Source organism: Canis lupus, chromosome 27 (assembly GCF_048164855.1).
Source record: "Canis lupus baileyi chromosome 27, mCanLup2.hap1, whole genome shotgun sequence".
Classification (NCBI taxonomy): domain Eukaryota; kingdom Metazoa; phylum Chordata; class Mammalia; order Carnivora; family Canidae; genus Canis; species Canis lupus.
The window spans coordinates 12,288,137-12,314,835 of record NC_132864.1 but is presented as its reverse complement, the minus strand read 5'-3'; the positions used below and the strand labels follow the sequence as shown (position 1 = coordinate 12,314,835).

Here is a 26,699-nt window from a genome sequence, read left to right as displayed (position 1 = left end):
AGGCTGCCTGGAAGGGCTTCCATCAGCTGGCTCAGCTTATGCACCCACGCCCGAGCCAAACTGCCTGGGGCTCTGATGGGGCCGCCAGCCCACCCAAAGCCTATGCAGGTGTATGAATGGAGGAGAAGTGATTCTCCAAAGGGAAGAGGGACCGGTGGCCGGGAAGAGGGGATGGGCAGGGAGGGAGGGGCACAGACAGCAGAACTCCTTTCCAGACTAACGTCAGGTTCCATGCTTCCTCCCAATTTTAGCTCCAGTGCCCTGCAGGGCCTCTCCCCACCAAAAGAAGCCCCCTCCACGGTGACAGCTTCGTGGGTCCGGGATGCCCAGGCACCACAGTCCAGCTCCCAACACGGCATTGAGCACATGCTTCCTTGGGTTGGCATCAGACTTTCCGCACATGGGTTGCAAGCGTGTGAGCAGGGCTAGAAGCGTCAATCTGTCCTTTTCTGTGCCTGCAACCCCCGCTGCAGGGCTGGGGTATATATTCTGTGAAGGCTGAGAGTGCTCCAGGGAGCCTCACTTAATAGCTCCCCAGATGGTCCAGGTTACTTATTTTCTGAAGCCCTTACACTGACTCGGCAGCAGTTTCTCATCCCTGGTCCTCATGACATCAGTGGCAGGGGAGTCTTTGCTGCGGGGCTGTCCTGGGTATTACAGGCTGGCTGGCAGCACCCCTGGCCTCTCCGTGCCTGATTCCATTAGCATCCCCACCCCCCAACACACACACAAACTGGGGCAACCGAAAATGTCTCCGGACATTGCCAAGTGTCACTTAGGGGGCACAGTTGTCCCTGGTCAAGTACCCCTGCTTTGCCGCTCACGATCACCCCCACCAAGGTACGCGGGAGGCACTTATTCCTCCCATTTCACTGATGAGATTGAGGCTCAGAGGGATTCACCCTCAGTGTATGAGCCTGGGGCCTCAGAGTTAGGGCCCCTCACCTTGGCGTCCTCTGCTCCTCTGGTAATGCTGTGCTCCCGTCATTTCAGTGCCTAGAGGAGACGATAACCCCGAGGCTGAAAAACCCATCATGTCTCTGTTTTCTAGGAATCGTACCTGCACTTTTCCCAGAAGAGGAGAAAGAGACGATCCTCAGTCAGATCGGACAAGAAGCCCTGAAGCAAGGGACGGGCCCGGCCAAAGAGTCTGTGTGGCAGTACTTTGTGAACAAGAGTGCAAATAATCTGCACATCGTCCTGGGCATGTCGCCGGTGGGGGACACCCTGAGGACCCGGTGCAGGAATTTCCCAGGTGCCCCTGAGCTGAGCCTGCACATCCTCTCCCCCCCCCTTCCGCAGGGCAAAACAGGAGACGGTCACTGGGCAGAAGCGTGGGCTCTGCTGTGTAGTGTGGGTCCCACTGTGTCCCCCACAGCTGCCAGCAGGCTCTCGAGCTGCCCACAGTGGGTGCTGTCCCCTGATGCGAGGAACGCTCATGGGCCCCAGTGCCCAGCCCCTAGTGAGCTCTCCGCTCTCTTCCATCTGGAACATTTTGCCAGCCTCGTGGAAGGTGCAGTACCTAGACCTCTAGAGTGGAGGTTCTGAATTTATGGAGTGATTTTACTGGCCCCCACTCAAGGACATTTGTCAATGCCTGGAGACAGTTTTGGTTGTCATGCTGGGTGGGGCAGGGAGTGTCCTACAGTCCAGCTGATGGAGGCCCAGGTGCTGCCAAATATTCCATGCTGCACAGATAGCGCCCCTTCGCCCCCCGCCAGAGGATCATCCAGCCCAATGCCAGTCACACTGAGGTTGAGAAACTCTGCTTTGAGTGAATTATTCCTGGACACGTCCAGCTCTTTCACCAATGCGCTGGGTGCTGAAGACCATGTCGATGTCCTCAAGCATCTCAGGGTTGCCAACTGGTCATCTCTTTTGTTTCTCCTTCTTTTCAAGGTCTTGTGAATAACACTGGTATTGACTGGTTCATGCCCTGGCCTCCTCAAGCCCTGCACGCAGTCGCTAAGTCATTTTTAGGTACGTGCAACAAAAATGACTTGTTGGCGCCTTTCTGACTTTGAATTTTGGTCCAGTGGATCCTGTCACCGTTCGCCCCTAAGGCCATAAATTGTTTTTAAGTTTGTTAGCATATTTTTGGTTTACACTGTTTTGATCTAAAGGGATTTCAAAGGACTGGGGTGCCTAGGTGGCTCAGTTCAGCGTCCAACTCTTGATTTCAGCTCAGGTCATGATCTCAGGGTCCTGGGATGGAGCCCCACAATGGGCTCTGCACTCAGTGGGGAGTCTGCTTAAGGATTCTCTCTCCTGCCCCTGCCCCCACTCATGCTTGCATTCTTTCTCTCTCTCTAATATAAGGATGTTCTAAAAAATAAAGGGATTTCAGGGAACTTACAAGGACAATTTAGGATAAAATTGATCAGATACCATCAAAGCAGGGGTTGGTGCACCAATTGTGACCCATAGCTTGTTTTGGTAAATAAAGTGTGATTGGAACACTGACTTATTTGTCAGTGAACATGGTGGCTCTGGCTGCTTTTAAGCTTCAAACTGCAAGGTTGAGGAGTTAGAGCAGAGACCACATGGCCCATGTAGCTTGAATATTTACTGTTATGCTGATCCTTGCCCCAAAGGATGCCCGAAGGACCTTTTAGTGGACTGATTATCAGTCAGTGCTGAATTTTCTCAGAAGTTTCAAACACTTAAGTCCTTGATTATTAATTTTAATCTTTGAAATAAGAAAGCAAGTCAATTTATCTTTAGGGAAAAAGCTTTTTATCTGCAACTAACTTGAGCAGATTGATGGCAAATGACACCGGGTGGCCTTGTAAATAGTTTCTACCTTATAAATCTGTATTTAGTAAATAAATAATTTGTCCCTTTACACAGGGAGCACTCATAATTTTAACACACAAGGTAAAGGGGCTAAAGAATGGCTCTGTGCTGACAGTCTAACTTAGGAATCAGCAAACTTTTTCTGTAAAGGAGCAGATGATAAATATTTTCAGCTTTGTGGGTCATACAGGCTCCATTGCAACTACTCCTGCCACTGAACCGTGACGGCAGCCACAAATAATGTGTACGGGAGCAGGCATGGCTGTGTTCTCATGAAACTGTGTTTACAAAAACAGGCAGTGGGACAGATTTGTCCTGCATGGTCTGCCAACCCCAGTATAGATAGATGCACCTGAGCTTCCATGGGCATGCGAGCCATCCCTGCATGTTAACAGCACTTAGGTTTACTTTCAGCATTCAGTGGCTCTGTGTCATAAATAACACCACATGGAATTCGCTTAGAATTTTTTTTTTTTCGGGCAGCCTGGGTGACTCAGTGGTTTAGTGCCGCCTTCGGCCCAGGGTGTGATCCTGGAGACCCGGGATCGAGTCCCATGTTGGGCTTCCTGCATGGGGCCTGCTTCTCCCTCTGCCTGTGTTTCTGCACCCGCCCCCCCCCCCCTGTTGCTCATGAATAAATAAAATCTTTAAGAAAAAAAAAGAATTTTTTTTTCTTGGAAGAGAGTCCCTGGCATTGGGCTAACTGTGCCCCAAAGTATGGATATTTGTAAGGCAGAGTTTTATTTTATGGCACAGATGCCATAAAATAGGCCTGTAGGCTGTGGTTTCCCGGTCCCTGGTGTAACTTAAGGTCAAATCCACAGCATCTGGCTGAATGGTTACTTTTGGCCAATCTTTTTTTCCTTCATTTTAATTGAAGGCACATTCTGCTTTGCAGTGAGTGTGTTTTGCCATCTGTCAGATAGTCCAAGGGACGTGGGTTTAGCCCTGGAAGAGATGATTGATTTATTGCTTTAACAGACTTAGAGGGAGGCCTGCTTTGCATACACTCTGTGCTGGGGACAAGGGACACACCAAGGACGCTGGGTGTATTTCCCTCCTGAGACCCTGAGACCCCCTCCCCGAACAGTGTCACAGCCAGAGGAAGGGAAAGAGAAACTGCTGGAGCATGGACGGTCCTGTGGTCCAGAAAAAACACCAACCAACTGGCAGCTACTCTTTTCCTTTCTCTATTAAACAGTTTTAATACCACTTTTTTTTGTATTGTGGTAAAACATCTATAACATAAAATTTGCCATTTTAACCATTTTGAGGAGTGAAGTTAGTGGCATTAGGTACATTCTTATTGTGCAGCTGCCAGCACCATCCAGCTCCAGACCTCCTTCCATCTTGTAAAACCAGAGCTGCTCCCCATGAAGCACGAACCTCCCATTCCTCCCATTCCAGTCCCCCAGGAACCTCTCATCTACTTTCTGTCTCTGAATTCCCCTGTTCCAGAGACTTTGTGTGAAGTCTAGTCATGTAACATTTGTCCTTTCGTGCGTGGCTTCTTATACTCAGCATGTCTCAAGGCTCATCCACATTGTGTCATGCGGCAGAGTTTCCTTTCTTCATTGAATGGATGGACCACATCTGTTTATCTGGTCATTTGTTGGTGGACACACAGGTCACTTCCAGTTTTGGCTGTTGTGAGTAGTGTGGCTGTGTGCATTGGCCCGCAGGAGTCTGCTTGAGTCCATTTTCAGGTCTTTGTGGGTCTGCACCTGGGAGCAGAATTGTTGGGTTGTACAGGAATTCCGTATCTGACTCTTTGGGAACCTGCTCTTTCCTGTTGTCTAAGAGGCATTTTTCCCATCCTTTCTCTTCAGGGACAAATCCGATGATTCCGATGGAAAACATAGACAGTGTGGTAGAGCATGTTGTTTTGGTCCATGAATCCGTGGGTGAATTCAGCAAACAATTTCTACAGAAATTGAGGCGTAGCAACTATGTAACACCCAAAAACTACCTTGATTTTATTAACACATATTCAAAATTGCTGGATGAGAAAACCCAGTATAACACGGGTAAGACATGGGAATGGGATGGTGAACAAGTGAGGATCCAAGGGCTGACCTTCTCTTTAAGTAGGTGTTTTATTAGCAAGACCAGACACACTCCAGATTGAGACAAAATACTGCATGTTCTGGATATTACATCTTAGAGTGAGTCTTCTGGGTGGGCAGAGGCCTGGCATGCTCTTCTATTCGTCAGTGTTGGGTCTTGCACTTTGTAGCTCTACCTCTTCACTGCTTAGAGATATGATCTGATGGCAGCAGCATGCTCTGTTGGAAAACGCTTTTGAAAAAAATTCTGTGGCTCCAGCCATTGGCCAAGGGAAGCATGGTTTTCAGAAATACATTTATTTTGGCCAATGTGGTCCCAGCATGTCAGTGGAGGTACTGAGCTATGCTTGCTTGACATCTCATGAAGATGACTTTCTTAATTGAGCCCCAATGGGATGAATCACAATGAGGCCCCTGGAGCGCTGGGAATAGCGCCTACCCTGGTGATGAGTACAGCTCCTCTCTTTCCTCAGCTCAGTGCAAGCGTCTGGAGGGTGGGCTGGACAAGCTGAAGGAGGCCACCATCGAGTTGGATGAGCTGAACCAGAAGCTGGCCGTGCAGAAAGTGGTGCTGGCGGAGAAGTCTGCTGCCTGTGAGGCCCTGCTGGAGGAAATTGCCACCAACACAACCATTGGTGAGTGTGGGGCCAGCTCTCGGGGGCGGGGACTCCCCCAGGTAGGACAGGGAGACATTCCTGAGAAGCTGCTTGTCAGCCCACTGTTCTTCTGTGCTCGATGACCATTCTCGCACGCAGGTCTTTTTGGGCCCCTCCTGCTGGTTCCATGCCGCAGTGAGCTCCCCTACAGTTATTCCAGCCTCCTTCCCACCCGCGCTGCTCTGTTCCATCTCCTCTGGGATACTACCTTCCCTGCAGACCCCTCTTCTTGTCACCCTGACAATTCTGAGGGTTTCACGGTTGTGACCTCACCTCCTCCTTCCCATGTGTGTCTTCCTGCTGCTCCAGCAAGAAACTCCCCCAGGGCCAGGATCCTTCATAGTGGCAGGGCCTGTACACACTCTGCACCCTACAAACGCTCAGGCAATGCTTGACTGCGGACATGACTCCCTAGGGAATACCGAATCAGAAAACACAAGGGCATCTGGCATACATTTATTGAGTACCACCCACTGTTTTAGTTCTCTGGGACCATTTCCTGAAGCAGAGTCAGCATGAATTTTAGCAGCACCCCGGAGTACACAGGAAGGCGAGACACCAGAGTGGTTACAAGTGTGGCCATGGGTGCTCAGGCCACGGGCTCCAGTCCTACTCGGGTGCCCTCGGACAAGTGACAGCATATTCATTTCTTAGAGCTATGCAAACAAATGACCCAAGTGTGTGTTTGTGTGTGTGTGTGTGTGTGTGTGTGTGTGTGTGTGTGTGTGGGAGGGGGGGTTTCAAACAACAGAAGTTTAGTCTCTCACAGGTCTGGAGGTCAAAGTCTGAAATCAAGGTGTCAGCAGGGCCATGTTCCCTCCAAAGGTTCTAGGGGAGGACCCCTCCTTGCCTCTTGCAGCCTCTGGTGGTTTGCTGGCAATCGTTGGCTTTTAGGTTCATCTCAATGTCTGGTGCCATTGGCACATTACCTTCTTCCCTCTATGTCTTTGTGTCTTCCTGCAGTCTTTTTATAAGGACACAAGCCATTGGATTTAGGACCCACCCTAACCCAGTAAGACCTCATGGGGACTAATTAGATGTACAAAGACCCTCTTTCCAAATAAGGTCACATTCTGAGGCTGCGGGTGGGCATGGATTATGGGGGACACTGTTCAACACAGTTCACCTACTGTGAACTGAGCCCTATTCTAAGCATTGGGGTTCCAGCCCTTGGGGAGATGTCTGCATTCTAGTGAGTGGAATCAGACAATCAGTGAGCCAGTAATTAGGTGAAATGCCAGATTTCTATCAGTGTCATGAAGGAAAGAGCAGTGAGATCGAGAGCGATAGAAGGGACAGGCCACCTTAGGAGGGGTGGCTTTTGTGTGGGGCCTGAATAAACCTAGGAAATGGTGATGAGAAGCAGAGAGAACTCTGTCTGTTTCTCCATCTGCTCCAGAAAGGCAGGGCAGCCCTGGTGTCCTCAGCTCACACTGGCCAGCAGGGTTGGGGGCTGGCCTGTGGAATGGAGTGGTGGGACATGGGGGTGGCCAGTCAGAGTCAGATCAGTGGTCCTGGTGTTGGAGACCCCATGCCCCGTGAGGACTTCTATTCTAGTAGTAACACCCTAGGCCATCGTATTGGCCAAAGTGAGTTAGATCCCCTGACAGCCCACCACTGACCTGGGAGAGCTATGTGCCACTTTGTCCCAATGGTTGTGGTCTCTCCCCTCCCTGCCCAGTAGCTGCCCTAACCTGCCCCTCCCCCCACAGCTGAGGAAAAGAAGAAGCTCGCAGAAGAAAAAGCCATCGAGATAGAAGAACAAAACAAGATCATTGCTGTGGAGAAGGCTGAGGCTGAGATGGCCCTGGCCGAGGTCATGCCCATCCTAGAGGCCGCCAAGCTGGAGCTGCAGAAGCTGGACAGATCAGACGTGACCGAGATTAGGTAACTGATGGCAGTCTCTGAGTGTGCTCGGCCACCTGTGTCGCTCCTGACAGCAGCTACTGTCATCACAGCAGATAGGCATTCCTAGAGCCATACTGCAGGCTGACTACTGTGCTATAAACACTTCCCTGGGTGGGTGCTGGCATTGCTGTTATCATCCTTGTTTGAAGATGGGGAAGGTGAGGCCCAGGGTGGTGAGGTGGCTTGCCCCAGGTGCCCCCACTCAGCAGGTCGCAGGGCCTATTGCCTTTGAACTTGGGCTGTCTCACAGAAGGGGACTGAGTTCCGGAGTGGGGTGTGCAGGAGAGGTGGGGCTTCACAAGCCAGTGCTCTCCTCAGGAAGCCCACTACTGTCTGCCCTGAACACCAGCCAGGCACCTGGTGCAGGGGGCAAGCGCCCTGCTGAAAATACTGTGACAGCTGTGTCTCTGAGGACTGATAGGGGATGCTCTCATCCACTTCAAGCCAAGCCATGTGCATGTGGGGAAAGTGGCTCTTCATTGTGGCCCCAGGCATTTGGCAAGTCAATCTGTGAAATGACTGCAGCTCCCACAACCAGAGGCCTCCCAGGAGAAGGGGCCCGGGATGGCGCCGGCGGGGAGCTTTCTCCCCACATTGTGTGGTCTGACCCTAGGGTGCCCCTAATAGAGCTCACTGGTAAATGTAGCACCAAGACTAAAGGCGGGAAGGAGCACTCCCCTGTGTGCTGGCCCCACACACAGCTCCCCACTCCCCGGTGACCCCCTCAATCCCTCAGCTCTCCCCATCACATCCTCATTTGCAGGAGGGGTTCAGTCCCCCGGGCCCCACAACCAGGTCTCGTGTTAGAGAGACTCCTGCTTTCAGGTCAGGATCAGAGGTTGACTTTCCATCTTGGGCTCTGGGAAGAATGAGGCTTGTTCTCTATGCTTCTCGCTCTTACTGAGGGCTGAACAGCCTTCCTTTGCCCTTGTTGTTTGCTCGGTAGTGAAACATGGCGATTTGAACAGAATCTTCAGCTTGTTCCATGGCAGAGGACCCAAGCAGTTCTTGGGAGGTGATCTGCAGATGCTCCTGCTGTTAGCAAGAAGGCATTGTTTCAGTTTTCCAAAGTGGGGTTGAATGAAAGTATAAGGACAGTCGTATGTGTCAGATGTCCGGACCAGGGCCTGGAACAAGGCAGAAATGCTTACCAGCTTGTGCTGTAGGATAGGCCATCAGCATATACGTTTTCAAGGGAAATGGCCAATCACCAGTTACATGAATTTTGGGCACCACTCCCAGGTCAGCAGCATAAAAATACTGCGAGAGCATAGAGCTGGGGAGTTTTGAGGTGGGTTTATTTGGAGAGGTGGGACTGTGAGTCCCCCATCAACCCAACGAGGGGGTGCAAAATGGGGCTATGGGGTTTCTACAGAAGTAAACGGAGAGCTTGCTATGTCCCCTGCAGTGAGCAAGGGATGCCTGCCTCACACCCAAGACAGTGTCAGATAGATGCTCAGCTCCTTTCTGAGAAAGTGGAAATGGCCTATGACCTAAAAGGAAAAAAAATTTAAATTTTAAAATTAAAAAAAAATTTTAAGTAACTATTGGAATAGATATGCTCATGCATGGCTCTGTCTCTTATGGGCTGTGTGACTTTTGGCAAGTCACCTAGCCTCTCTGTGCTGCAGTTTCTTAATTTGTAACATGTGGATGATAACTGTCCCCATGGCATCAGGGCGATGTAGAGGATCGACTGAACTATTATATGAAGAGTTCTCAGGATTGGGTTGACCATGCAGTCAGTGCCAAGTAAGCATGAACTAGAATCATGGTTCCAACATAAAAAAGACATTTGAAAGCCCCTCCCACAAGCCCCATCAGCTTAGTACCCCTCCCCCCACACAACAGATATCCATTGCCTTTCAGTTCTCATGTATCCATCCAGAGAGTTTTTATGCAAGATCAAGGCAACCAGGTAATACATGTGTCTCTTGAGTTCCCAACTTTAGACTCTGAAGTTAGTAGTAGAACAAGGGATACCTGAGTATTCTTTTTTCTTCCTTTTTTTTTTGTGTGTGTGTGTGTAAATGTCTGCACACATTTTCCTATATCTTGGCTTCTCCAGTGTACAATGCATTTTGGAGATCTTTTGCATGTTGCCATAGGATGAACTTCCTCAATATTTCAAAAAAGCCCATCATATTTCACAGTGTGGTTGTGCCATTATCTATTTAACCAGCCCCAGTTTATGAATCTCTTGCCAGTCTTTTGCCTTTATGACTTGCATGGCAAAGAATAATCCTGACTATACTTAATTCTGCAACTGGGTGAGTCCACTGGAAGGGCACACTTCCACAGATGGAATTGCTGAGCTCAGGGATGTGTGCGTTTATAATGTCTACAGCTACTACTATTTAATGCTCTCCCTGAGGGTGGAACCAGTTTATCTTCTACTTACAATCCATGTGATTTGCCTGCTTTTTCATAGCCTCACCAACAGAGAACATTATTATACATTTGAATTTTTGCTCATTTTGTAGATGAAAAATAGTATTGTGTAGTTTTAATGTGCATTTCCCTATTGCAAGTCAGGTTGGCCTTTATTTCATATGTGAAAAATGTGTGTAAAGGTTGTGTGTATTTCCTTTTCTGTGAACTGTTCATATGCTTTGCCCATTTATCTGTTGAATTATTATTATTGCTTTTTTCCTCCTTATGCATTTCTAGTGGCTTTTTTTAAGGTTTTTTAAAATTTTATTTTTTAAAAGTTAATATGTGCATAAAAGGAAACTGAAAAACACAAGAAGGAAAGAACAAAGTCATCCATAATCACAAGCAGTTTACAGTTTGACTTCTATGTCCCGTGTGTGTATCTATCTACACAAGTAAGCATTTTAAGTAAGGTCGTACAGTTATGTATCATGCTTTTACGCGCCATGAATATTTATCATGTCGAAGTCCCCAAACTATGAGTATTTTGATAACCAAGAATACACTACACCAACTCCATCTGAAAAAAAAAATGTAATCTTGCCTTTCTTGGCGACAAAAATATAAAAGACAAAAATGGCAACAGGCCTCTAGATAAAGATATTGGCAGAGTTACAATTAAAATACTGCATTCCCTTAATGTTCAATTAAAAACTGAGAGGGATCCCTGGGTGGCGCAGCAGTTTGGCGCCTGCCTTTGGCCCAGGGCGCGATCCTGGAGACCCGGGATCAAATCCCACATTGGGCTCCCGGTGCATGGAGCCTGCTTCTCCCTCTGCCTGTGTCTCTGCCTCTCTTTCTCTCTCTCTCTCTCTGACTATCATAAATAAATAAAAATTTAAAAAAATTAAAAAAAAATTAAAAACTGAGACAAAGTAACAGAGTACACAAAATATAATGCTTCTAAAAGAATTCATCATCCAATCTATAATATTCAATTAGCAAAGAGGTATGTTTCCATTGAATCACTTAATGTATTTCTATAGTACAGCCAAAGAGACTAATACACGTTATCATTAAAATGTAAATATGAAAACATCTGTATACAACTCTCCCTCTATACTTCCTTCTGCCCCTCTGCTGCCAACCTAGTAAGTTCTGACATTTCTCAGAGACAGCTTAACAATCTCATGTCCAAGATGCTTCTTTCCTATTAATGGTAACAAAGAGAAACTTATAAACTAGTGGCTTTTTATGTGATAGGGAGATCAGCTTTATATCCATGATGTGAGTTGCAGATATTTTCCCCAGTGGTTCATTGGCCATTTGACTTTGCTGGTGAGGTTTGTGTGTGTGTTTGTGTTTGTTGTATATAAAATTTTTATTTTTATGTGGCAGACTTTAGCAATATTTTATTTTATGGCTTTTGGATATAATGTAATACTTAATACTTAAAAGGCTTTAAAACTGCAGGATTATAAAACAGTTTCCCCATGATTTCTTCCTGTACTTTTACAGTTTAATTCTATACAGTTAAATATTTGATCTTTTGGATTTTACTGGAGTTCAGTGTAGTTCGGATCCAATTTTATTTTTTCCAGATGACTATAATCTGGCTTTCTTTAGGTTGTTTGGATGTTAATTGTGGTGAGCCAGCACTGACATCTTGACAATTTAGCACTTTCTTTCTGTAATGTTCAATCTTTCTGTAATGTTCAATCCCCTTTGTAGTAGTCATCAGATATTAAGGCAGGAAGATTAGGAGTCATGAAGATTAAAAATGGATGATCCTCTGTAGTAGAAATGCTCCCTTTGTTACTGGCTTGAGATTTTCCTTTTTTTCCTTCCATTCATTTGGTAGTCTTTGGGTGCCTACCACACACCCACCCTGTGCTGGCACTGGGGCTGAGCAGCAATGAACCAGGCAGGCAGAGTCTTCACTACATTCAACTGACACTCTCAGGAAGGCACAGGCATTCATTCAGGAATCCCATATGTTCAGTAAAATCACCCAAAAAGTTAGACGAGAAGGTCTTTGCTGCCATGACTGTAGATAATGGGGGAACTTAACCTAGTCTGGAGGATGGGAGGCTGAGGAAGGTATTCCTCAGGAATGACATTTATTTTTTATTTATTTAATTTTTTTGACATTTATTTTTTAAAGGTTTCTTTATTTATTTGAGAGGTGGGGAGGGGGAGGAGGAGAAGGAGAGAGAAACCCAAGCAGACACTCAGGTTGGAGCCTGATGCAGGGCTTGATCCCAGGACCCTGAGATTACGACCTGAGCCAAAATCAAGTGTCTTATGCTTAACCAACTGCATCACCCAGGCATCCCACTGCCTCTGTCCCTGGAAGTGACATTTAAACTGAGATGTGACTAGAGAGTAGGGATTCACCAGCTGCAGGATAGAGGTTGGAGGGGGGAAGGCTCTGAGGCTGGAAGGAGCTTGGGCCAAGGGAAAAGCAGACAGAGAGTCTGGGTTAGAGTGAGAGAAGGTAGGGAGTGTGGTTTGTGATAATTCTTCCCCTCCAGGGAGGACAGCATCTTATCATCATCATCATCATCATCATCATCATCATCTCTCTCTCTCACACACACCTGAGTTTGTTTTGTGATAAGAGAAAGGAAATGAAACAGAAACGTTTCTATTTCCCAGACTGACAGCCTCAAGATTATTAACACTTCAGTTATCCCGTGTTATGACAGTGATATGTGTTGGTAAACATGGTTCTAGGTCCTAGTTTGTAAGCTGATAGCAGAGAACTTCACTTTCACAGACTCACAGAATTTTGGAGCAGGAAGGTCTGGTTCTGCCTCCCCATTTTACAGATGGGAATATTGAGAGCCCTGGATGGTTTATAGCTTGCCCATAGGCTCAGGACCCTGCATAGAGGCTGGGTTTTTTTCTGTCTTATATCTGAAAACATCTTACTGATTTTTTCCTTCTCTGATTATTCAAAGATCAGTGGCCTGGGCCTGGCCTTCGTCAACCCCAAAGGAAACCTTTTAAAAACAGTTGAGTGTTGCCTGCTTTTGTAGGCGCCTAATGCCAGTATAATTGAACCTCTCCCTGGTGACTCAGGACCATTACTTTAATCATTGGTCTTTGTGCTGGAGTCATTGCCTCTGCTTGTCCTTACACCGTGTGGCTCCTTCTCTCCTCTCTTGTCTGCAGGCAAGTGGGTGGGGGTCTTGGGGCCTGGGATAGGGGGGCACTTGCCCAGTATAGACAGTCTCCATATTGCTGTGCTGGCTGGGTTGTTCCCACTCTCTTGTTCTCTCTCCCCCTCCTGCTCGCCTCCTGGTCTCTCTGGGCTCCTGGTGGACTGGCTGGGGTTCCACCTCACCCTGCTCCTAGACTGTCCTGTGCCCTTCAGGGGCCTCTGTCATCTCCGCCTCTTCTCTCCTCCTTTTCTTTCCTTCCCTTCACCTCTTCTTCATCATTTTCCGTATGCTTCTGTCTCTCTTCATCATTTTGGTGTCTGCAGGACTCATGTGTCTTTTAGAGACTTTGCCCAGCAGCAGACAGCCAAGAGCCCCCCCTGGGTACAGTTAACATGCCACCCATTCCTTCTTCTGTCTCTACCAGACCTGCTGTGCTGTGTCCCCTTCCCTCGAGTCTCAGTTCCCTGGAGGGTTGAGGGTACTGGACATCTGAGTGTTTGGAGCAGCAGAGTGATGGTCTGGTCTCATCAAAGACAAAGGAAATGGTGAAGGAGTGACATAGCTGGAAGGAGCCCAGGATGTAGGGATCCCAGACCCCATAGGCTGTGTGAACATGGGCAGGCCATCCAAATACTCTGAGTCCTGTACCTTCATCTAATAAATGGAAAATAGGATGATGACAAAGAGGAGGTGGAGGATGGCAATAATGCCAGTGGCTACATGACAGAGTCTGAGGAGCTACCCCAGGGCGTAATTAGAGACGGATTCTTAGACTCCACCCTGGCCTACTGACTCAGATGCTTGGGGTAGCCTGGGTTTGCATTTAATGGTCCCCGCCCCCATGATTCTGATGCCAGTCAGTTTCGAGGAGACTGATCTGGCACCTGATGGCTGAGACCAGTCCCTGCCCTGGGAGAAGCGCACCTGAGGCGCCCCAGTCCATGTTGGGATATGGCTTTCTCTGCTTCCAATCAGTGTCACCTCTAAGAAATGACTCTGGGTTGAGCCATTTTTTGTGGAACTCTCACTCAGGCTAGATCGCGGCCACTTCTGGGTCTGATTCACACACGTTCTTGTTTCTCACCAGGTCCTTTGCTAAGCCCCCCAAACAGGTGCAGACCGTGTGTGAGTGCATCCTCATCATGAAAGGGTACAAAGAGCTCAACTGGAAGACTGCCAAGGGCATGATGTCTGACCCGAATTTCCTGAGATCGCTGATGGAGATTGATTTTGATTCAATCACCCAGAGCCAAGTGAAAAATATCAGAGGTGCATACGGACAGACACAGGGATAGCCAGGGTTGATCTTGCAGCTCAGGCTTTGGGAGCAGGGATGGAGAGGACAGAGGGATACTAGTCCCAGGCTAGCCCTCCTGTTGTGGTCAGTTGTCACTGTGGCCCTACAGATGGGATAGCCCAAATAATCATTCCAAAAGGCAGATGGAAGGCTGTTGTGTGAAATGGAAAGGCTGGATGCTAGATGGGCCATAGCAGCTGATGCCCTCTGAACATTCAACAGCAATCACTCTGGTGTTTCCCATTAGGAAACAGGACCTTCCTATGGACCCAGGCTGGCCTTGTCTTCCGTCCGTCTTGTCCATTAAGCATGGGGGTGCAAGAGGCGCTCTAACCCTGACTTCTCCTCTTGCATCTCTTGCCAGTATAAAGTCTTCTATAGGTCTCTGGGAAATGGGTGAGGAGGGGCTGGCACCACAGCCAACCTCCCCATCTTCAGTTATAGAATGCCTGCTTTCCCTTTGAGTCTGATGCCTGACTGGCCTAGATGCTTAGCCAGTGGGGATGAGGCTTTAGTCTTTGTGAAAGGTCATTCAAATTCTTAGTGTCACTGTTTATCTTCATGGTTTGTTCAGAACGTTATTATCAAATGCTCTTTCTCAGCCACTCAGAAATAAAACTGAGTGAAACACAAAGGATAACAACTGTAAAAACCCAAGAACCTCTCTTTACTTGAGTATTGACTGGATGGGTTTCTATTCATGTGAAACCTCTTGAGGTGAGGGTATGGGTAGAGGTGATGGTGACCCATCATGGCATATGAATTTCAGCTAACTCCCTGCTCTGAGCCACTGTGATGCAGTTGGGGGTCCCCACGGACACCATGGACATCCATGTACCTGGATCATAGGATGTCCTGGGCAGTAGTAACCTGTGCCTCTCACTCACATCTGAAGTGTCCACCTACACAAAACTCATTTAGTGACTCTTGTCCATCGACAGTTTATTTCCTATTTTACTTCCCCAAGATGAGGCTAGTCACTCATCAAAATTATTGCACCTTTGACCATTAGGCCTCTTGAAGACCCTCAATACCACAACCGAAGAAATGGAAGCTGTGAGCAAAGCAGGCCTGGGGATGCTGAAATTTGTTGAAGCTGTAATGGGCTACTGTGATGTTTTTAGAGAAATCAAGCCCAAAAGAGAAAAGGTATTGTCCATGTGTAAGACCTACACACTGCTGCCAAGAGAGCAACCTGGAGTCAGAATTACTACATCCACAACTTTGCTGGAAAAATTCTGGCAAAGTTCCAATTTTAAATCACATAAACATTTCCCCCTCCACCACTAATAAATGATAACCTTGAATTATATAACTCTCATCTGGACAGTGTGAATGAACTGGCGGAACCAAAGTCTGGAAGATTTCAAATTTTGTGTGAAAAGATGAAGACTTATGGGTAAAAATCATCCTCTATAACTAAAGCAGGACACTCAGACTCGGTGCTAATGACATTTGGGGCTGGACAGTCCTGTGTGGTGGGTGCTGTCCTGTCTGGTGCACTACAGGCTGTGTAGCAGCATCCCTGGCCTCTACCTGCTGGATGCCATTGACCCTACCCCTCCGTTTTGACAACTAAAAATGTTTCCAGACATTGCCATATGTCCTCTGGGGGTGGGAGCGGGGGTGGTGGCAAAATCAGCCCCAGATGAGAATTCCTGGGTCAAGTAACATGTGGAACACACAATACAAAGAGAGTTATAAGGTGACTTGATCATTTTGAGACATATTTTGACATTGCTTTATAACTCAGAATTTTGTTACTCAGAAAACTTGGAATCAGGTGTCTGGGACTGTTTTCAATGAATTCTTTTGACTTTTTGATTCAGAACCACAGTGTCATTTTGCTGTGACCTCAGCACACACAGAAATTAAGCTATCTGCCAACTTGGATGCAGGATATCTTTTTTTCCAATGGGATTAGTGCTTTTGCAGCCAATGGTGGAAGAGGTGACTAAGAAAAAGAGCCATATCCCTCAGCAGGGCATATGGTGGCCCCAAAGAGTGGGAACATCATTAGAGATGTGGTGTGGACACAAGCCCAAGGGTGAGGCTCTTTTATCCCTGACCTACTATAGCACCTTTCCCCACCGTTCTGTGACTTGTCTCCACTTAGGTGGCCAGGCTGGAGCGGAACTTTTATCTCACTAAACGTGAGCTCGAAAGGATCCAGAATGAGTTGGCAGCCATCCAGAGGGAACTGGAGGCTCTGGGGGCCAAATACGAGGCAGCCATTCTGGAAAAGCAGAAGCTGCAGGAAGAAGCCGATATCATGGAGAGGCGGCTGATCGCTGCGGACAAGCTCATCTCTGGGCTGGGCTCTGAGAACATCAGGTCAGCACCTAAGGGACCCCTCCAATGAGAGCTCCGAGCCAGAAGGGGTCTGTGAGTGGACATCAGCAACCAACTTCCTTGCCATGTCGTCTCAACTCCACGTTGCAGTTTTACCTGAAAACAGTGTGGGAAAATTCTGATTTTGCTTAACACATTCAGGGCAGCTAATACCATTTTACACATTCTGTGGTTTATTAGATAATTATTAAGGGTTAAGGAGGCAGTGCTGCTGTGGAGACAGGGAGGCACCAGTGTCTCTGGTAAGGTGCCGTCTGTCCTGGAAATGTTTACTTCTTGGAGACCTTTAACCCTGAGTGCCTCCTGGGTGAGTCTGGAGGAGGAGTCCGCCTCTGCTGCTGGACAGATGTCTTCTAAGGGCTCTTGTGTCTGGCTTGGTCCTGAGCTTCAATTTTGAGCAGGTCAGGCTGGCTGGCTGATGCCTAGCGGCAAGGCTGTTTGGCCATAACTGGTCCACTGGATGTGAGAGTAGTTCCTAATCTGGTACCTAAAAAGTGGTATGGAAAACACTAAAAGATACTGTTTGCTTATGGGAAATAAACCATTTTCAGTATTTCTAAAACCTAGAAGACTGGGCCACTTAGCAGAAGGGGCCAAATGAAACATCTACTTCCTTTTATCTGGGGTAGAATTTTGTCACCCAAGCAGGACCAGATCTCATGAGTTCTACTGGGAGTGTCTTTAAGTTACTGATTAAAGCATTCAGAAACAATGTGATTACTGCTTAATAAATAGCTTTGAGACTAGATGCATCCCGCAAACATTTACCCAGCCCACTAGATGCTGGGTTCTGCTGAGCCCTGCAATTGAACATGATCTTCTAAAACCCTGGGCTTCCTAGGGTAGGAAGTCCCAAAATGACCTGGTATTCTTTGTTTCTAAAAGAAGAGACTGTCTCCAATGATGTTTCCTTCTGGCTAGCCCCATTAGCAATGTGTCCAAGCATTTCTCCTAGAATGTTCCTTCTGATTGTGCTAGGAGATAACGGCTTACCGTAGCCCTTATCTCCTGTGCCAGGTGGCTGAGCGACCTGGAGGAGCTGATGCACCGGCGAGTGAAGCTGCTGGGGGATTGCCTGCTCTGCTCAGCTTTCCTGAGCTATGAGGGCGCATTCACCTGGGAGTTCCGTGACCAGATGGTCAAGCAAGTTTGGCAGAATGATATCCTGGAGCGGGAGATTCCCCTGAGCCAGCCTTTCCGGTTAGAAAACCTGCTCACCGATGATGTTGAGATCAGCAGGTGTGTGTGAGCCTGAGCCCGGAGGACAAGGGTGCCTGGGGTGGGGGGGGCGGGGGTTGGTGAGTGGTCCACGTGGGTGTCATCCTGGTGCAGGAGAGGGAGGAGTGTAGCTGATTTGTGTAGAAATGGCAAGGTGAGCTGCAAATCCAGCTTCCCCGACCCTGAGGAGAGTTGAGCAGCCTGGGGGCTGGTAGATTGTTCTGAAAGGCTAAGCCTGTTACTCTTAGCACCCGGTTACAACTTGACACGAAAAATAGATTTCCCTGTCACTGTCCCTTCCAGGTGGGGATCCCAGGGGCTGCCCCCCGATGAGCTCTCGGTTCAGAATGGCATCCTTACCACCCGGGCCAGCCGCTTCCCCCTCTGCATCGACCCCCAGCAGCAGGCCCTCAACTGGATAAAGAGAAAAGAGGAGAAAAATAACCTGCGGGTATGACCAGCTCTCCCTGGTGTCCTCTGTCCTCACTGCCTGCTCCTGGGGCACAGCCTGCCTCTCTCAAGGTCTCTAGCTGGCAGCCCCAGGCCCTGGGCTGAGCTGACATATCACTGTCCTGAACATCTGGGTAGAGCCCTCTCCATCCCTGCACACCCGTCCTGTTGAGTCTTTGAGGGCAGCATGGCCTGCCTTGCGCTTTGCTCTCTTACCTGTGCTTTGCCTCGCAGCTATGAGTGACTTGAAGGTGGAGATCATGCTTTCCTTGTCTTTGCATCCTCCTTACCTGCACAGAGCTGAGTGGCCTGAGATGCTCAATCTTTTTTATTTTTATTTTTTGAACGAAGGAAAGATATCTCAGTATCTTTTAGTTGAGATGTAATTCACATACTGTAAAATTCACCCATTTAAAGTGTACAATTCAATGATTTTTAGTATATTATATACAGTGTTGTATAACAATCACCAGAATCAGTTTTTACCACCCCCAAAAAGCAATGCTGTGTGCTTTATCCGTCACCCGCCCCATCCTCCCATCACCCCCATCTCCTAGCACCTCTAATATATTTTGTAGGTTCATCTCTTCTCAACATCTCATATCAGTGGGGTTGTCATACACTATGTGGCCTTTCATGTCTGGCTTCTCTCACTGAGCATCATGTTTTTGAGGTTCATCCAGGTTCTAGCAAGTGTCAGAGCTTCCTTCCTCTTCACGGTTGAATCATACTCCATTGTGTGGATAGACCGCCTTTTATTTTGTTTTTTATTTTTATTTTTAAAAAGATTTTATTTATTTATTCATGAGAGACACACAGAGAGAGGCAGAGACATAGGCAGAAGAAGGAGCAGGATCCCTGCCGGGAGCCCGATGCAAGACTCCATCGGATCCTCTAGGACCCCAGGATCATGCCCTGAGCCAAAGGCAGACGCTCAACCACTGAGCCACTCAGGTGCCCTGATAGACTGCCTTTTACCATCCATTTATCCGTTGATGGACATTTGGATTATTTCTACTTTTTGGCTATGATGAATAATGCTGTTGTGAACATTCCTGTACATGTTTTTGTGTGTGTGTATGTGTGTGTGTACATATGTGTTTAGTTTTCCTGGGTGAAATTGGTGGGCTCATTCACTTTTTGCTAAACTACTTCACAAACTCATGATTTTCAGTTTTGCTTTTTCCTTATTTTTTTTTTTTCTAGTCCCTGCTTCTACATATGTACATGCTGTTGGGGGAGGGTCTGCTCTAAAATAGACACCCAGCTACAGTGAAACAAATATTATTAATGTGGAGGTGGCCCTTGACACTCCCCCCTCAGCCTGCCAGGGTCCTGAGAGGGCCTGTCCTAGCCCCCAGCCCTGCTCCCCCTACCACCTTCTTCATATATATATATATATATATATATATATATATATATATATATATATATATATATATTTAATTTAAATTCAATTTGCCAACATTCATTTGCTCATTCCATAAAGTGCCCTCCTCAGTGGCCGTCACCCAGTTACCCCATCCCCTCCCCCACCTCCTCTCTCTTGGCGGGGAGGCTCAGTTAGTGAGCAGAATAAAAGAGGGCCCAGGGAGCTGGAATTGAGAGTTTTTTCAGACATTTTGAGGAAAGAGGTATCAAAGCTGTCATGAGCTGTCATCAAAGCCTCCCACTGTCATGGTGGGAGGAGAAGAAAAGCTGTGAGGGAGATAAACATTCCTGTGGACTCTGTGTTAGATGCTCTTGAGGTCTCCTGAGAGACGTCCTGACACTGCTATGGTTCCTTTGGCTGCTCAGAGCTTGACCGTGGTGGCTTTCTGGCTTCTGTGGGCCTCCTGGCCTCCCTTGAGGCTCCCCCCAGAGGCGCTCTCCCCATGTGTGTGCCGAGGACACAGCACCCTGTGCCTACCACCCTGTCTTCCAGGTGGCTTCCTTTAACGACCCTGACTTCCTGAAGCAGCTCGAGATGTCCATAAAGTATGGGACCCCTTTCCTGTTCCATGATGTGGACGAGTACATTGATCCTGTGATTGATAACGTCTTGGAGAAGAATATCAAAGTCACCCAAGGACGCCAGTTCATCATCCTGGGGGATAAGGAAGTGGATTATGACTCAAATTTCCGACTGTACCTAATCACTAAGCTGGCCAATCCCAGATACACCCCATCTGTGTTTGGGAAGGCCATGGTCATCAACTACACGGGTGAGGATGTCTGTACCCTCAGTGGCAAATGGGGTGGTCAGCATGGAGACCAGTCAGCAGTCAGGGCTTCCATGGGGCACTGTTTGGTTTGCTTTCCCCAGGTACCTCAGGTCATGCTCTCAGGGTCATGTCTTCATTGGTTGGTTCTTAATGATGAAGGTTTGGGTGCCCCCTAGGGAGGCAGGGAGATGCGTGGCTTGGGGGCTGCTGAGTCTGGGCCATTGCTCTTGGAAACGCACACTTGGAGTAGGGTGAGACCCCACTCTGCTGGGGCAGGACGTTATTCTGGGTTTGAATAGGTGGCATGATTTTAGATGCCCCTTCTCCTTCCTCCCAGCTTAATTCTGTTAGGAACCATTGCCACTTTCTAGGAGTGTCCTCCACCTACTTAAATAGGTTAAGTAGGTTGGGTGTGCTTTCAGCCCAGGCTCCCCAATGTGTGGGAGCCCCTGCATGCTTGTTGCCCACCACTCTGTAAAGGAACATCTCTGTGTTGTTTTGACGGTTTTGACCTGTTGGCTTTAGAGTGATGGCAGGAGCAAGTCCTCAAGTTCCCGAAGTGCTGGCTCAGTTGAACCCTCCACCTGGCCCAGGCACAGCGTGCAGTGGGCACGGAGACATGGGCTGCCTGGCAGTGATGGCCTCCCTTTGCTCCCCATAGTCACACTGAAAGGTCTCGAGGATCAGCTGCTGAGCGTGCTGGTGGCCTATGAGAGGCGAGAGCTGGAGGAGCAGCGGGAGCACCTCATCCAGGAGACGAGTGAGAACAAGAACCTGCTGAAGGATTTGGAAGACTCTCTGCTTCGGGAACTGGCCACCTCCACGGGGAATATGCTGGACAATGTGGAGCTGGTACAGACCCTGGAGGAGACCAAATCCAAGGCCATGGAGGTATAAACTGCATTGAGCTGAGAGTGGTGGTAGTGGTTCCTGGATGTGCCTTTGGGGCGCCAGTGCCCTCATCTGCTCAAGGAGAGAACTGGATTTGGTGATCTCAGGGCCTCATTCCTGGGTCTTGGAAGCAGAGGAATAGGGGTACGGTGGGGGTGGGGATGGCCAACTGTGCTGGCATCAGATTTAAGCTCTTAGTCATCCAAGGCTTTGCCTGATGAGAACAGGCCACCTCTATTGGGGTGTTCTATGAGGAGGGAGGCCCTAGAGGTGTTCCCAGGGACCCTTGTGCATCAGATCAGCCTCTTTGAGTCAAGAGTGATCGAAAACCCAGCTCTACTTAAGTGAACAGGGAATTTATCTGCCTAGAATGTGGAAAGTCCAGGGATGGCTTCAGGTAGAGCTGGATCTAGGACTCTAAACATATCATTAGGGCTCAGTTTCTCTCTGTTTCTGGGGTGGGCCTTTTGTTGAGGCAGCTTCATTCTCTGCCTCCCTGTGAGCCAAGCTCCCCTCATGGTCAGCAGGTGGGCATGGCCTCATGCCCCCTCAGGTTCAGGTCCAAAGGGAAGAGTGAGAATCTTTACCTGTCTCTATCATGAAGGTCCTGAGAGTCAGTTCAGTCACATACCCACCCCAAACGAATACCATGGCTGGGAGTACTGTGTGTAGACTGGGCCTGGGTCACACGCTCCTCCCCTGGAGTTGGGGTGGACCCAACATATGGACTGAGAGGGGGAAATTGGAGTCTCCAAGTTAGAGTCAGGGACTGTTGTTAGAAGAACAGGGCACAGGTACCGGGGAGTCCAGCCAACAAACATCCACTACACGTCACAAGAGGGTGGGTAGGTGCTCTGCAAACCTCCACAAGCATTGCATGGATTTCTTTGCTGCTCCCTCCTGCTCCTGCTGTCTGCATTCCTTGCTTTCTTGCCCATTTCGTAAGTCATTCTGGTTATGGTGTAAGTCTCTCCATTTCCACGGTGGTGCGCACCTTTGCTTTAGGTATCGGAGAAGCTCAAGCTGGCGGAGAAGACGGCTTTGGACATAGACAGGCTGCGAGATGGCTACCGGCCGGCTGCCAGGAGGGGGGCCATCCTGTTCTTTGTGCTGTCCGAGATGGCCCTGGTGAACGCCATGTACCAGTACTCCCTCATCGTCTTCTTAGAGGTCTTTGGCTTGTCACTTAAGAAGTCCCTGCCTGATTCCATTCTCATGAAGCGATTACAGAACATTATGGACACGCTGACTTTCAACATCTATAACTACGGTTGCACGGGTGAGCGCCTCTCTGCCCTGATTAGGACAGACATGCCCTGTGCATGTGCCCCTTTGTCTGTCTGTCTAGATCTCTTCTGTTTAGGATGTGAGGCTCAGTTTCCCTTCATTCCCTCTTTAAAGGCCCCTTCTCCAAACATGGTCACATTGGAGGAACAAGGGGTCGTGTCAGGGGTTCCACATGTGGATTTTGGGGGGGACATAATTCAGCCCCTACCAGTAGGGCAGGAACAAGGTTGAGGACTGTTGTCCCTTGCAGCTCACAGAAGGTGGAATTCGAGTCACAGATGTTGACTTACACAGTTTTTTCCCCCAAGAACACATTTCTTCTGTTTCTTTTTTTTAAGATTTTTATTCATTTATTTATTTGAAAGAGTCTGAGAAAAAGCACACACAAGCAAGAGGGAGAAGCAGACTCCCTGCTGAGCAGGGAGCCCAATGTAGGGCTTGATCCCAGGACCCTCAGATCATGACCTGAGCTGAAGGCAGACACTTTAACCAACTGAGCCACCCAGGAGCCCCCATTTCTTCCATTTTTTTTTTTTTTTAAAGAAGAAGAACTTTAGTATTTAGCATCCACCATCAATAAAGAATCTATTGGTGGAATGTGCTTGCTCTGCAGTGGAGGTTGGCACACCGTGACCAGCAGGCCACTACTGGCCCACTGCCTGCTTTTGTAAATAGCGTGCTATTGGAACACGGCTATGCCTGTTTGTCTCTGTGTCATCTGTGGCTGCTTGTCTGCTGCAGGGGCAGATGAGTAGTTATTTTGGAGGCCACCTACCCTGCAAAGTCAAAAATATTTCCTATCTAGCCTTTTGCAGGGAGCTTCTAACACCTAGACTATACCAGGCAAGAACTCGCACTTAGGCAAACGACCTGTTTTCCATAGAGAAAGCAGCTCTGGACTTCTATCATACTGTCCTCCAGTCGCCTTTGGACCCTGTGCTGTGCTTCCAGGCAGGTGGGGTGGGTGCCGCTTTGGGCAGGGCTGCTGCAGATGCACACGAGTGAGCGGCACCACAGGCCAGTTGGTGGGCTCCAGGTGCAAACTGAGCCCTTGGTGTCTGTCCCTAGATGTGGTGTCTGTCCTTAGATGCCATAGACGTGGACAACTGTGCAGCAGAGACTGAGTGCCACCGTGCTGTCTGGAATTTCAGTTCTTCTCTCATGTTTAAGCTTGTGCATAGGAAACACCACTTTCAAAGTGACTTGACTCTATCAGTGCCCCTCTGATGTTTCCCTCCAGGGTTGTTTGAGAGACACAAGTTACTCTTCTCTTTCAATATGACGATCAAGATAGAACAAGCAGAAGGCAGAGTCCCCCAGGAAGAATTAGATTTCTTCTTAAAAGGTGACAAATGTGCCTCCTTTCATTCTTCCCCACTCCCTTGGCCCACGTTGCACTTGTTCGTTGAAACAGCATTACCAAAACTTCTCCTTAGAACTTGACTTCTGATGGCGCTGCCATACCAAATATTTCAGTTGGCAGTTCCAGCCTCAGAAATGGTTCTGGTCTGGCCCGGAGCAGCCAGGTTGCTGCCCACAGGCTCCCTGAGGCTGGAAGCCACATTGACCTGCCTGTCTGGTGTCCCAGGCAGTGGGACAAGGCAAGCCGTGTATCCCTGTCTGTCCAGTCCCCTCTGGAGATGCAGGTTCTCCCAGGAGTGGGAGAAGTCAAAGTACTGAGCTGCCCGCTCCAATCGGCATGTGGCTGCCGGCTGTTTACTTCCTTTCTCTGTGATTAGGAAACATTTCCCTGGAGAAAAGCCAACGGAAAAAGCCCTGTGCTTGGTTGTCTGACCAGGGATGGGAAGATATCATGCTTTTGTCAGAAATGTTCTCAGATGACTTCGGGAACCTTCCTGATGATATTGAGAAACACGTGGCTGTCTGGAAGGAGGTGAAACCATGTTCTCTGCCTCCGCCTTCCTTTCCCTGTCAGTCATCTTGAGATTTAAATCATGGCCTTACTCCTTGTGAGTGAGAAGATACTCCAGAGTGACCCAGTCAGAGTGTAGTCAGTGCCTGCCAGCACCCTTGATCAAATTCTCCTTTACCTACCTCAGCTAGTGTTGTGGGAGAACTGTCCATCTGTCCATCTGTCTGTCCATCTGTCAGTCCATCCATCCGTCTGTCCATCCATCTCTGTCCATCCATCCATCCATCCATCCATCCACTCAGAAATGGGCACCAACCACCCTTGATGGGCACTGGGGACTCAGCAGTCAAAAAGACTCACTCCCTCCCTCCCTGAAGGTCATAGTTTTGGAAGGGGAGGGAATCGAAAATGACAGATCTGACCGGAAGTGACCTTGAGGTCATACTTCTGTAGGTTTCATTCCTTTACAGTGACTTTTGGGACCTTCCTGTAAAAATGGGGGCCTGTTTCGTTTCTGAGTTAAAGCCACCACAAAAATACTCTTTGTTCTTCCCAGTGGTATGACCTGGACTCCCTCGAGCAGTTTCCATTCCCTTTGGGTTACGATAACAACATCACCCCTTTCCAGAAGTTGCTTATTTTGCGTTGTTTCCGTGTGGATCGGGTGTATCGGGCGGTGACCGACTATGTGACTGTAACAATGGGAGAGAAGTAAGTGCGTTGTTGAGTTTGCTTTGACCTTCTGTGGGGTCACTGCCCCCTGCCCTACACCCCGGACTGGTAGACAGCAGTGAGCTTCTGAGAGAGCCATCACTGCCCTGGCTTTGAGCAGTGTTTGGTAGTCACTCTAGTTCTGCGCTATCTGGGAGAAGTACAGTGTAAACCACGTGTGTGAAGTCTTCTAGTAGCCGCATTCGGAAAGAAACAGATAAAAGTTAAAATTAATAATATTTACTCAACACATTAAAATATCATTTCAAAAAAAGTAAAAAATAAAATAAATATCATTTCAACATGTAATTAATACAAACATTGAGATATCTCACATGGGGTTTTAAAATTTTTTTGGAAAAATAAAAATAAAAAAATAAATAAATAAAAATAAAATTTTTTTGGTATTATATCTTCAAAGTCCTGCCTGTGTGAATTTACCCTTGCTTGCCCATCTCAGCTTGGACTGGCCACACTTCACATGCTCAATAGCCACACAGGCCTACTGACCTTCCATACTGGACAACGTGGCTCCAGGACTGAGGCCAGGCAGATGACTTGGGCTTGCAGACTCATGCTCAGATGGCAGCGAGTGAGCGAGGCAGGGTGGGGACTGCGACAAATCAGAACAGTTGACCCTGGTCCACAGGGGCAGCTGCCCCTTAGTTCCTGTTCACACCAGTGGGCAAGGGGGACCCAGAGTGGCTGGATCCTCTGACTCTTTGAAAGAAGCTACAAATTTGGGGTTCTACATGAAATTGCTCAAGCCTGATGTGTTGGCAACTCATTTTCAAAAATCTTGAGAAGTGGGCCATTCAGGACATACCTGTGGAGTTGCTGGTGTGGAACCTCTGGGCTGTGTGCCAAGGGGACGTCCACCTTGAAGGGCCCCTGTCAGGAGGCATCCCCATGGATGTGCTGGGTTGTGCTAGGGGATGCAGTGGGGCCCCTGTCCCCTAGGACTTCACCCTCTCGTGTGTGATGCGTGCACAAACACTGGACTCTCACCTGTGCAGAGCTATAGCAGAGGAACAGCCAGAAGGTTCTGGAAGGGATGAGGCGAGTGTGCTGTGGCTGTCCTCCATGAGGGCCCCCACGTTCTTTCCCTCACTAGGTATGTGCAGCCCCCGATGATCAGCTTCGAAGCCATCTTTGAGCAGAGCACGCCAAACTCGCCCATTGTGTTCATCCTCAGTCCCGGCTCCAACCCTGCCAGTGACCTTATGAAATTAGCTGAGCGCAGTGGTTTTGGAGGAAACCGCCTCAAATTCCTTGCCATGGGTCAAGGTCAAGAAAAGGTAATTAGTTGTTGGAAGGAACAAACTCTAAATGTACGTGATGTCACTGGCCTCCATTAGCAATGGGCTAACATCTGGTTTCAAGGGTGCTCCTCCACGGTGAGCTGGGTGCAATTCCAGTCCCTTGAGCAGCACTCGGGTACCAGGATGAT

At 48.4% G+C, this 26,699-nt stretch overlaps 1 protein-coding gene across 4 annotated transcripts in view; it reads left to right on the top strand.

Annotated features, from left to right (window-relative positions):
- DNAH10 (dynein axonemal heavy chain 10) overlaps nucleotides 1-26,699 on the top strand; it is a 135,863-nt gene that overhangs the window by 99,663 nt on the left and 9,501 nt on the right. For 3 of the 4 annotated variants that reach the window (XM_072802309.1, XM_072802305.1, XM_072802307.1), the window contains 17 exons: nucleotides 1,052-1,255; nucleotides 1,900-1,980; nucleotides 4,626-4,823; nucleotides 5,336-5,497; nucleotides 7,231-7,405; nucleotides 14,054-14,235; nucleotides 15,276-15,412; nucleotides 16,380-16,597; nucleotides 17,633-17,854; nucleotides 18,137-18,284; nucleotides 20,208-20,487; nucleotides 21,149-21,378; nucleotides 22,384-22,657; nucleotides 23,906-24,010; nucleotides 24,405-24,559; nucleotides 25,095-25,249; nucleotides 26,364-26,547. In XM_072802309.1, coding sequence (XP_072658410.1) covers nucleotides 1,052-1,255; nucleotides 1,900-1,980; nucleotides 4,626-4,823; nucleotides 5,336-5,497; nucleotides 7,231-7,405; nucleotides 14,054-14,235; nucleotides 15,276-15,412; nucleotides 16,380-16,597; nucleotides 17,633-17,854; nucleotides 18,137-18,284; nucleotides 20,208-20,487; nucleotides 21,149-21,378; nucleotides 22,384-22,657; nucleotides 23,906-24,010; nucleotides 24,405-24,559; nucleotides 25,095-25,249; nucleotides 26,364-26,547 — 3,110 coding nt within the window. The remainder of the gene's footprint in view (nucleotides 1-1,051; nucleotides 1,256-1,899; nucleotides 1,981-4,625; nucleotides 4,824-5,335; nucleotides 5,498-7,230; nucleotides 7,406-14,053; nucleotides 14,236-15,275; nucleotides 15,413-16,379; nucleotides 16,598-17,632; nucleotides 17,855-18,136; nucleotides 18,285-20,207; nucleotides 20,488-21,148; nucleotides 21,379-22,383; nucleotides 22,658-23,905; nucleotides 24,011-24,404; nucleotides 24,560-25,094; nucleotides 25,250-26,363; nucleotides 26,548-26,699) is intronic. The other variant, XM_072802306.1, reaches the window with a different exon arrangement.